The 12,980-nt window shown below is 37.7% G+C and overlaps 1 protein-coding gene across 1 annotated transcript; it reads left to right on the forward strand.

Annotated features, from left to right (window-relative positions):
* Positions 1–870: 870 nt before the first annotated feature.
* On the forward strand, positions 871–2,847 carry LOC121375121 (E3 ubiquitin-protein ligase Trim36-like). The gene has a single exon (XM_041502366.1). It carries the CDS (start codon positions 1,087–1,089, stop codon positions 2,536–2,538), a length of 1,452 nt encoding a protein of 483 aa, XP_041358300.1. The 5' UTR covers positions 871–1,086; the 3' UTR covers positions 2,539–2,847.
* Positions 2,848–12,980: the final 10,133 nt, after the last annotated feature.

Raw genomic sequence — 12,980 nt, forward strand, 5'->3', positions numbered from 1 at the left:
ACGCGTCCAACCGACCAAGATATTACACCTTCCCCCCACCAGAACCATCGTCCAGCCGACCAAGATATTACACTTTCCCCCCACCAGAACCACCCGTCCAGCCGACCAAGATATTACACCTTCCCCCCACCAGAACCACCCGTACAGCCGACCAAGATATTACAACTTACCCCCACCAGAGCCACCCGTCCAGCCGACCAAGATATTACACCTTCCCCATTAAAATTAAATACATGTATTAGGGACCATTCATAATTATCACCAATTTCAAACGGATACAGAGCGTACTAACAGACACTAAAAATTTATATTTATAAGGACTTCTTTATTTATCAACTTTTATTTTGTTTTAAAAGCGTAATCTGTCATGTACTGATATATCAATGGCCGTGGTATGTGTTATCCAGTCTGTGGGATGGTGCATATAAAAGACCCCACTTGAAGTCCAAAACCTTTTTGTTTTTTAGTTTTACTATATTTTATCATTACTATCTAATGTGCTTGTGCCGCCTCCTCCATATTGTTCCTACGGCTCTGGTTCAGCAATAAGGTTAAACTTTTGTGTTCAAGTTTGTTAATTCCTTCCTTCCTTGTGTAGTTTGACTGTCCAAATGTCAAAGTACCCATAAGTATGGCCGTAGGGGTGAGTCAGAGTGGTGTGACCTAACATCAACGAAGTAAACAACTAACTAGTGTAAAGATAAAATAAGATCCGGTTCGCCGAACCATGCCTTAATATACATGAATAAAGCTAAGCAGACAGACCAGGTAATATTATGAAGTTTATTCTATAAATAACATGTGTGCTCTATTCAGGAAGGAGTTATACATATTCGATATGCAGTCAGGCGAGTAGTATCACGTGACTGACAACTGTTGTGGCTATTGTATATATATTTGATTTCACTTGGTTCACAATTTCGGATGATAGATACCGACAGCTTTTTGTGATAAAAAAAACAACAACCAGGTTTAAAAGTAGCCTACATTGGTTAACACAGCAATGGACGCCGACCTGATGAATGCAGATAACTTGTGATAAAAACCGTTTTGAAAGTAGCCTACTTTGGTTCAGTTAACGCAGCAATGGAAGCCGACCTTACGTGTACTGTGTGTTTAGATTTGTATACAGAACCGCATCTACTCCCATGTTCACACAACTTATGTCGAGAGTGTGTTCGGACTTTGATAAAAGACAACACCGGTCATGGCGATGCCCAAACAATGTCTGGTCCAGAGGCAGATGAATCGCAGTTGGTAGATTCTAGTATTAGTGAATCCATGTCGGATGCAATACATCAACTGTCGAATTGGTTTTCAACCCACATAACAGCGAATAACACAAATAAAGCAAAGACTCTTGCTGGTCGAATTATACTTTGCCCACAGTGTAGAGCAAAGTATGATGTAGGTCCAGATGGAGTTGACCAATTCCCCAAGAACCTGACTCTGGAAAACATCGTAGCTACCTACAAGAGTAGTCGCAAGGTGTTAGACTCGATGACCGATTCAGAGGACGAGCTGGGCGAGTCCACCGTCACAGACAATGATGTCAATAAATCGGCAAGCAAAGAAAGCAAGTCTGCAGTCTCCGATGTGCTGGTTTGTGCACAACATAATGGCAAGAGAAATAAAATGTTTTGCAACACCTGCAACAGATTGGTTTGTTCTTCGTGCGCACTATTCGGTGACCATAAAGGTCATGACATAGTTAAACTGCGATCGGCCCTCAGAATGGGAAAGCGCTTGCTTGAAGACGAGCATCTCAGAGTTGAAGAGATGCAACTTAACTTATTGAAAAGAAAAGACGCAATAGTTGAGTATTCGTGCAAGCTGGATGCTATTAAAACAACACAACTGGAATACATGCGTAAAGAAGTCGTCAAAATAGTAAGTCATATCCAATGCCGCGAGAATGAAATAGCAGAAAAGATTCGAAATGATGTGCAGCAGAAGAAAACTATTTTGGATAGTCTTGAAAAGGACACTGCTGCTTCTTCCGAAATGGTTCAAAATCTAAGTTCGGAAATATTAAAGGTTTTGAGTATCTCAGATCCTATGGAATTTTTATCTATCTACATGCCAGTAGTTGAAAGATCTAGAGGTTCCAGTATTTTACTTCATGACCTTGATCCAAGTCTAAAGACTGTTTCGGGGCAGTTACCGGACTTCAAGTACTTGAACACATTGGTGAAACGTGGTCTGATGAAAAGTGCTTCTCATGAGCTCGTAAAGTCTACACCAAAGGATAACGTCGAGACATTGAAGACTGACGAAGCGAAGAAAGTTCTTCCAGGCCATATTGCAAAATGTCAATTTATGGAGCAGTTCTATGTTGTAGAAGACCTCATTGATGTGGCTATTGGTGCCGGCGGAGCAAACATCCAAGAAGCGCGTCAGGTGGATGGAGTCACTTCTGTGGAGTTGGAGTTTGGAGACATGTGTGCCTTTAAGTTCTATGGTACGTCGCAAGAATCCTGCGACACCTCAAGAGATATATTGCAACAAGCGATGATACGATATATGTCTAAAAACTGAAGTACTTTTTATTTATGAATTCTGATTTCTTTTACTTTGCCAGATTGTGACAGAATTACACATGCACTAACTGTGATTCGTCTGTTCATAATTAATTCTGTTCATATTCGCCTTAAAGAAAATGAAAATAATTAGTTTTAACTGATAGCTATACAAAGGTGTGTTAAGCAATCGCTTTGGTTTTGAACATGACTATAAACTGGAGATAACGTCTAAGATTTTGTTTCATTATTATTATAATTGTTTGCTTTTATTTGTTCTTTTATATACCTGTAATGGTAAATAGTAAACAATAAAGGGTAAAATATATCATTTTATTTCTTTTCCTTTATTTGTTCAATAAGGTAAACGTACACATGCATGTATGTTGCAAGTAATAAGGATATATACATCTCTCTCTCTCTCTCTCTCTCTCTCTCTCTCTCTCTCTCTCTCTCTCTCTCTCTCTCTCTCTCTCTCTCTCGTGTGTGTGTGTGTGTGTGTTTTGTGTGTATGTTGATGAACACGTTTATAGTAAATTAAGAGTACCTACAAAACAACCAGTTTATGATCCAAATCATACATTGTCTTAACTTTAATGAGATACATGCCCAGCTTCAAGGCTAAATACTCGTCAACCAAGTGATTAGGAAAGGCCACGTACATGTAGTTTGATAAAATGCCACACAAGTGTTATAATCAGCCATGTGCACAGAACAACGGGTACAACAAATGAGTTTAAATTGTTTAGACCGTTTCAGTAGCGTGTATATATGTACCATGGTACTGACAAGATCAGTCGATCTAGATTCTAGTTGGTGGTGGGGGATATTCTTCCAATCTTCCGTTGCCCTGCTCCATGGTGACCATGCGCACATCTGATAATGTGCCAAGCATATTCTATTAGATTAAGATTTGGTGGTCGGGCTTTGACGGCCGTCACCGTCAGTCCATGAATATGAAGTTAGGACCACGTTGTTGTTCAGCAGGAATGTAACACGGTATGATGATCTCAACCCTATATGGAACCCTATTCTCGAATGAAGACCAGCAGCATGAAACATAATGGGTACATTCTGGGCAGATATCCAGCTCCCAACAACTCTTTGAATTTCATTCTGAATGGTTCTTGCTGAGGAATAAAAGTTTGTTTTGTTTAACGACACCACTATGGCACATTGATTAACTATTAATCATCAGCTATTGGACGTCAAACATTTGATAATTCTGACACGTAGTCATCAGAGAAAACCCGCTACATTTTTTCATTTAGCAGCAAGGGAACTTTTATATTCACTTTCCCACAGACAGGAAAGCACACACCACGACCTTTGACCAGTTGTGGTGCACTGGTTGGAACCCTCTAAAGAAAAAAGAAAAAATGAAAAGCTTGGTTACCGTATATCGTTGTGTGTTGGTCAACTTTGTGGAAAGGCTTACCACCTTGCTTTGTCCCTCAGTATCTGATCCAAAAACAAGTCGGTACGATGTACCGTTGCAGGGTTGAAATTAGCAGTCGCCCGGTTGCCCGTGGCAAACTTTATTGGCTAAGGGCAACTGTGAATTTAAAAAAAATAGTCCGTTGGGCCACCATCGATTTTAGGGTCTGGCGAGCATGGTGCCAGTTAAAAAGGAAAAGGTGGGGGGGGGGGGGGGAAGAGTTTTGTGTACATTAAATAAAAAATTCTTTACAAATTACCATCAAACTGCATGGTTAAATCTTCTTTTCTAATACAGGTTTTAAGAGAGTTCATGGAACATCCAAGGCAAAATAGTTCATGATTCCATGTATCTCTGTTTAGTGCCTCGTCTACAGGTCAGCCACCCTCGAGGAAATCCTTTACTGGAAAGTTCATCCCTCTTGTATCGCCATAAAGAGGACTCCCACTCCCATACTAGTTTACTAAAGCACGCACAGTTCTAACTTTAGTCTCTTTGTACTGCATTATATTTTATTTCAGAGACAATGCAAGTAAAGCTGCATACCTTGGCTGTTATAGCATTTCGTCTTCACCACGGCATTAAAAATTATATTTAATCTGTATATAATTTAATGGTAATTTGTAAAGAGACATTTTTATTTATACGGGATTTCTTTTTCAAAATTTTTTTATTTGAGTTGGTATGGGTTTAAAACTGAATAACATGTTTTTTTTATATGAATTTTAACTTTATTCATTTATTTATTATCGGTTTTCTTTTGATGCAAACGGACTATATAGGCCTACGGTGAGAACATGATTATTTAATTTGGCTGCGCAGTTAAATTTCAACATGATAATTGGAGGGCTGGTTGAATTTGAGAAGGGCCAGTGAGCTTTTGCTTTAAATGGTTGTGACAGAACATGCTCTTAATTTTGTTTTCGCCTGTGGCGATATTAATTGTTTTAGAGGGCCGTGTGCAGTTCCAATATGCACTTAAGCCCAGGTGGGCACTTTGTTACATAATACCTCCGCGCGACCGTGGTCGAGCTGTGCCTAATACACACCCAGCCCAGATGCGGAGGCCATGTGGCCAGTAGTTACGTAATACCTCCGCGAGTGCGGTTTTTACGACCGTGATTTTGGCGACTAGGCGTCATCAAGTCTGGCCATTTAAGGAAAATTGTCGTCTTGGTAGCTGAGGAAATATCACTTGTAAGTATTCGGTGCAGCGATGTACCCCCAGGCGATACTGGGTTTTATAATTAATGGCTAGGGTTTTAGAGATATCAGGGAGAAACATAGGAAGGCTTCCAGGGGGAACGTTGTCCGTCCGGACTGGTAAATATATTATTTCTGCTCTGTTGTATAACCTTGATGTGATTGATGTGACTTTAAATATTTTAATACTGTATTATACCAATATTATTTAGACGGTGCTGCCGGTAATCTGACGCAGTAAACTGTAGGTTCACTGTCTAATATATATAAAGCTTAACCAGTCATCCTAGAAGACCTAGGTAAACTGTAGGTTATTGTCTTTATTGTGATAGGTTGTAGGTTATTGTCTTTATTGTGATAGGTACCAGTATTAATTCTGTATTACAAGGTTACTGAATGAGTAAATAAGGGTTAATTAAAAATTAACCAGTTAGGAATAGTTGTAATTCCTTTATTAATTAAGTTCCCCTGGAAGCGTTTCTCAATTATCACACGTGTGGGTGTTGTGTCACGGTGAAGTGATTAGAATATTGTGTAAACTAGACACCTAGAGATTAACAAATTAAGTGATCAAGTCTGGGTTGTTATTATTTGTTGTTGTTAATTAACTACTGCGGCAGTACATTAGTCAGCGTAGTATTAATACAGATTCCAAAGTGTATTGTGTTTTCGTTGTGTTTTCTAGTGAACTAAACGTGCTATATCACATATACTTTATATAAGATCTTATTTCTGATCATACCTAGACGAGCCACGCGGGTTTTGAACGGCCCGTTACAGAGAGATCTAATAGATATACAGTTAGGAGAGATATTTGGATAATCGTGTGTTTCATTCAGTTACGGGTATTATAGGATCCCCGTGACAATGGTCCTGCTGGCAACCATGGTTTTCATGTTAATTTTCAACCCTGCCGTTGGTTGAACCGGAGATATTATGTTGGTCTGACAGTGACATTCATGGCATTCGTTTTGCTTAACCGATCAAAGTTTTAATAATATTATTTTAATATAGATTTCAAAATATCTAAAAAAAATAACAAAGATTCGTTTTAAAAAAGTGATCCCCTAATGTTCGATATATTTCCAACTTCATCGAATCTATCGCATTGATATCGGCAGTTTCATTTTTGTAAAGGCGGAGTATATATTATTTGACACCCAAGATAAAAGATTTTAATGGTGAATACCACCACTTCCGTTGTTTTTATAAGCGGTGACATTCCCCAAAATGAAGTTTCTAATATTTTATACATAATTGCTAAATAAACAAATGGTAGTAAGTAAAAATCACCAATTAGGCGATAGTGGACACAAATGAAAAGACAGAATGACCTGGCTGCTAATGATGAAATTTGATAACTTCAGAAAAACAGATATTCGATTTAAAATGAAAATAATAAACTGGGGAAAAAACTCAAGATGGAAACAAAATGACATAGGAGAGAGGGGAGTATGCAGATGAACATTGCATACATTTTCCAGAGCAAGTCCTTGTCCAGGTCATAACAGGTACACATACAATCATGAACTAAGGTGTGTGTGAATCATGGAAAGGTTTGCGATAAACAGTGTGTGTGTGTGTGTGTGTGTGTGTGTGTGTGTGTGTGTGTGTGTTTGTGTACATGTGCGTGCCTTTGTACATACAATGTATAATAGTATACATTGCAGACAATGTTTTGCAAGATCCAAGGGACGAGATACGGTTCAATAATTCAAAATCCCTTATAGGATAAGGTGAGTCACCAATAAGACCAAACGGTGGATTAACATATTATTCTAGAAGAGATAATGTTTTTAGCCAAGGCATCCTTTTCACCCTTGATGAGCTCGGAATGACACGTCAAAACCGACACCATATACACGTCCATGCCATTTGACGTTGACTTGTATCTAGTATGGTCAGACTCTCATAGAGTATGAACTTTTTCTATTTAAATAATCTTCATGGGAGGCGTATCAGAGCCGGTTTAAGGATCCGCGGGGCCTGTAGTACAAATAACAGCGGGTCCCCTTTTCAGGATATATATTTTGCAACCCCCTTGGGCAGAGGGGTGAAAATGACCTGGGGAAAATAAATGTACATATCGCCGCGGGGCGCGTAGCACGTGCTATATGTGCTACTATGATAAACCGGCTCGGAGGCTTGTGATCATTCGTTGACGAGAATGTAATGTCAATTACTTGTGCACAATTAATTGGAAAATATCATTTCTTTTAGAAACACCAACATACCGATACATTGAGACATTTATTATAGCTTCACCGACATCCATCTGGCGTCTACAATAGTTGATACCCACTCATATGAGTAATAAACGAACCCAGTTTTGGGGGTTTAATTTTTTTATTAAAAAAAAAAAATAGCTTACTACAAACGAACTCAAGAACATTCCTGTCAATTCAGAAACCATTCTTAAAGATAATTAATTCACTATGTTGATTACCGGTCTTTTACCTTTATATACCAGCCTCAGTGGTCTGTGGTACTAGCTACTGGGTTCGCAGCCCGGTACCGGCTCCCACCTAGAGCGAGTTTTAACGACACAATGGGTAGGTGTAAGACCACTACACCATCTTCTCTCACTAACAACTAACCCACTGTCCTGGACAGACAGCCCAGAGAGCGGAGGTGTGTGCCCAGGACAGCATGTTTGAACCTCAATTGAATACAAGTCCGAAAATAAGTTGAAATAAAATTTGGGCTATTTTTCTTTGGAATAACAATCTTTCTATCTTATGGAAAAGAAAGAAAATTTATCAGACTTTGTTTATTAATAAAGTACTTACATTTTATTGTTATCATGTGAACGCTTAGCAATTTTGCTTTTACTTACATGAGTAAATTTACCCGCGAGCAAATTTACAGTAAACTTTGTGCATGTGTTTGAGGCTTACGGTATTGACCAGTAAAAAAGAATCTAGGCATAGTAAGATGATATCTTTTCTCCAACTACACAAAAAGGCACATTCTTGGATTTTTCTGTTATGCATTAGGTATGGTCTCGTTTTCCTGCATCATCAGTATATTTATGTTCTATTAAACATGGGTAAATGAAGTTCTTTAAATACAAAACAGTCAGACTGTTAGGTTATTTCATTTTATAAGTAGGTAGGTGATTGGTTGGAAGACTAGTCTTACAGTAGGGATGAATATTATGTGTTACAGTAGGGATGAATATTATAGTGTGTTACAGCAGGGATGAATATTATAGTGTGTTACAGCAGGGATGAATATTATAGTGTGTTACAGCAGGGATGAATATTATAGTGTGTTACATAACCTGTATCAACAAAATTCCAGGTATTGGTAAACATCTAACAAGTTGAATTTTATTATTGAAACCTTGAAACATAATGAGCCACCAGAATGTGCTCAAGTTTAAATATTAATATCGAACCCTTTATTTTTCACAATCATGGATGGAGTTCAGAGATAGAGGTATCTGAGTGATAATGAACTTTTACAGAAAATGTTGAGTCTATTAGTATTGATAGTGTATTGTAATATGTTATTAGTCCCATACCAGTCCAAATGGAGGGGACTATAGGTTTCTTTTCCATCGGTCTGTCAGTCTGTCTTTTTGTCTGTATGTCTGTCTGTCCCACATATAGTTTTTTTTACTCTTTTTTCACAATGCCACGATATTGAGCTGACATTTTGTCTGTAACCGTATCATGTACAGTTCCAGATCAAGTTTGACTTTTATGGTGCTTTACCCCTTTTGACAGAGTTGTGGCCCTTGAATTTAGGAGATATGAAAACATTTTGGGCCCAGTAGTAATGCTTGTTATATTTTGAATCATAATATGTTTGTATAGCAGTTATTCACTGAGGGGATACATGAACCAACCAATGTCAACAGTCTACCAACTAAGCTAACAGGGGGATTCCCACTAGCACTTTGTACTAATAATTATAAATATCAGAGAGTGAGACAGACAGACACAAAAAAGTCAGAAACAGAGAGAGAGAGAGAGAGAGAGAGAGAGAGAGAGAGAGAGAGAGAGAGAGAGAGAGAGAGAGAGAGAGAGAGAGAGAGAGAGGGAGGGAGGGAGGGAGAAGGGAGATATGAATGGACAAAGTATACAATGTTAAAGTTAAAATTTGTTTTGCACAACGACACCACTAGAGCACATTGATTAACTAATCATCAGCTCTTGGATGTCAAACATTTGGTAATTCTGACACATAGTCATGAGGAAACCTGCTACACTTTTCTTGATCCAGCAAGGGATCTTCTATATGCACTTTCCCACAGTGCTTCACTGACTGGAACAAGAAAAACACAATCAGCTGAATGGATCCACCAAGGTGGTTCAATCCTGATATGCAGGCACCTCAAGCGAGCACTCAGCTGACTGAGCTAAATCCTGCCCAAGACTAAGTATACAGTCACCTTTCCACACAGCTCTCTTTGTAGCAGTTTAATCAACATTAATGAGTACAGATGTTTAATCAACATTAATGAGTACAGATGAGTTAGTTACATCACACATTTGTAGTATTTTTTACCATGTTTATGGAAACATGAACTTTGGTAAATTATACCAGACAACAATACTGACAAAAAATATTTTAATAACATAATCATTAAGTCCTTTTAAGGGACTGTCCTGAGTTTGCATCCATAAGATATTTTCATCTAACAGAGCCTTTTTTCAACTAAAATTATATATGGAATATATTGTCTTGTTTATAATACCAGTGTCTGTATATCCAGCCATGTCTTTTCATTTTACTTCACAATATAAATGTTTTTGTACATACAAATTATCTGAAGGTAAAATCTGGTTTGGTCTACTGTAAACATTAGGACAAGAACAAACAACTTATTTATACAGCCACTGATATGCTAAACAAGAAAATATGTTTAATATGTAATTTTAGTCATGAAAAAGGATCCGTTAGTCGTAAACATGTTACCATTGTAGCAAACTCGTGATAGTCCCTTTAAATCACTACCTGTAAATGTACAACTTGCTCATTTTAACTACTGTTAACACCTGAAAATGCACAGCCATCATAGGCGTACAAGCTCCCATGTTTGTACGGGCAGGCTGATTTTTGCCCAATTTAAATGAAAATATCCTAATCTGGATAACACTATTCATATCAGCATTACTGCGAAACAGCTATTTAGGTTTGCTAACAAATCACTGCACATTTGTACATGGATTTTGTACATGGATTACAACTAATATTGTGGGTAGAATGATGGAAATACATAATCAAAATATCTATATAATTTTTGCCTTAATTTGAGGTTTTGCTCCAGCACGGGGAGGGGGAGACAACTTCCCCCATCTTGTATGCTTATAACAGCCACTGAAGACCAACATTAAAGGCAACACCACACAACACAGGATGAAACTGTAATGTTGTTTTGTCACAATCAGCTTTTCTCGTGGCTGTTCTCATGTGAGGCACTTATATCATGTGGGTGGGGCGGGATGTAGTCCAGTGGTAAATCGCCCGCCTGATGTGAGGTCGGTCTGGGATCGATCCCCATCAGTGGACTTATTGGGTTATTACTCGTTCCAGCCAGTGCACCACAACTGGTATATCAAAGGCCGTGGTATGTCCTATCCTGTCTATGGGATCTCTTGCTACTAATGGAAAAATGTAGCAGGTTTCCTCTCTAAGACTATGTGTCAGAATTACCAAATGTTTGACATCCAATAGCCGATGATTAATAAATCAATGTGCTCTAGTTGTGTTGTTAAACAAAACAAACTTTATATCATAAGGCATCACCTTAAGCAAGATACACCTGCTAAATGTGTAGTAATCTGTGATTGCCAATTTAGCACTAAAAAATCTTAGTTATATTCTGTCAGAATACATTACAGGGGCAGGTCAGAATACATTACAGGGGCAGGTCAGAATACATTACAGGGGCAGGTCAGAATACATTACAGGGGCAGGTCAGAATACATTACAGGGGCAGGATGTAGCTCAGTGGTAGAGCAGTTGCCTATGATGTAATGGGTTCTCCGATACCCCACAACTGGTACATCAAGGTCATGGTATGTACTGTTCTGTCTGAGAAACTACACATAAAAGATCCCTTGCTGCTATTTTGAAAGAATAGCCTGTGACGATCGCAGCATTCTTTAGTCTCACTGTGCCAAGTGTGTTGCCTGGTCAAGCAAGTCTGTGCCAATACTATAGGAAAATAATACAGATCTTCAATATACTAGTAAGTAAAATTATGTACAATAACAAACCTTTCTTTTGCAAAGTTAAAGGAATGCTTAAACAAGGCTTTTGGACTGGTATGCATATTCAAACGATATATTATTGCTTAATATAAACAAGCATATTATTATATTTAATTAATAAAATGGTTAAATGTGACGGCTATTAGATATAGCAGGCACAACCATTTGTCCCATTCCAGTGAATATGCCCTCTGGCAAGCTGGTGGTTACATAATACTTAACGCGTAACATCTTAGAACTAGAGAAACAAATCTACCTGTTTTTGCAGGATGATAAAATAGTCATGCATTGCAATGTTCTGTAATAATATACATCCCAGTGAGCCAGCAATAAGTACACATTATTTTTCAATACAAAATAAACCACCATTGTCGAAGTGGCTACACAACAAGTTGAAATAATTATACCATGTTTTGTCCATGCATTAACCTACGTACTGAAATGATACATGGAGTGTTTTCTCAGTTAATTGGTCTATTCTCTACCTGTGATTCTAAATTGGCGGGTGTGTATTTGATTGGTAACTAGACAAGCCAATTGACGCTGTCTAGACATAAAAATACATACTGGTATTGTGTAATATTACTGTTGCCCCTAAAATGGAAATGGACATGGTTTATTACTGTAAATAGTTCTGTAAAACTATTGATTAAATAGACTTTCCCATCTAAAACCACAGAACTGACCAATTATGAAGTCCCAAAGAAAGGAAAATTTATCACTTTTGTATTGTGGGTTGTCGTTTTTGCTCCAACGTAGCATACCAATAGGCCTAATAGTGTAGGCCTATATTTTTCTTTTGGATTATTTAACAGACAAAAATACTATAACCCCATTTCGTTCCATTAATACAACTTGAAATATATTTAGTTAAATAGTTTATTATATTATCACGTCATTTATGTTGTTTTACAAGTCAGGTTGATAAAAAATTACTGCTTTTGTTTACACTGTGCATACAGGAGTTGGTCAGGAGCTGACGTCACTTCACCCCAAGCTAGCTGTACCAGACGACTCGAAAAGAATGGCTGCCCCCAGTTAGCAGGAATAAACATGGTTTTTTTATTAACACTAAAATTACATGTTTTTAAAGTGTCATTATGTATTGGTGGTCCGGGTATGCATCTTTTCAACACATAAGGCTCATGTTTTAGTTTACTCTCCCTTTAAGTGTATGCGACAAATTCAGCAAAGCATAATTTCCACCCCCTAACAACACAAGGATATTTTGAAAGTAAAACCGATAATTAAATACAACGGGGAGTTACTAGTAAGTAAACAAGTAAATAAACATAGCAATATTGTTTTATTGTGACATTGGTTATAATTAATTTGCCAGATTGCTACAAAAGCATTTGTTAAAGTGTCAGTATGTGTTGGTGGTCCGGGTATGCATCTTCCCAACACATAAGGCTCATGTTTTAGTTTACTCTCCCTTTAAAAAATATTCTAAATTATATAACACAGTATGCAACAATACATTAGGATAATGTATATTTACAAACATATTTAAAATATAGATAAATGTATGTCAAACTTGTCTACAGTACTTTACTTGTTTCTCTCACAATATAATGTATACTAAATGAATATATT

The sequence above is a fragment of the Gigantopelta aegis genome, chromosome 6 (assembly GCF_016097555.1).
Source record: "Gigantopelta aegis isolate Gae_Host chromosome 6, Gae_host_genome, whole genome shotgun sequence".
Lineage (NCBI taxonomy): Eukaryota > Metazoa > Mollusca > Gastropoda > Neomphalida > Peltospiridae > Gigantopelta > Gigantopelta aegis.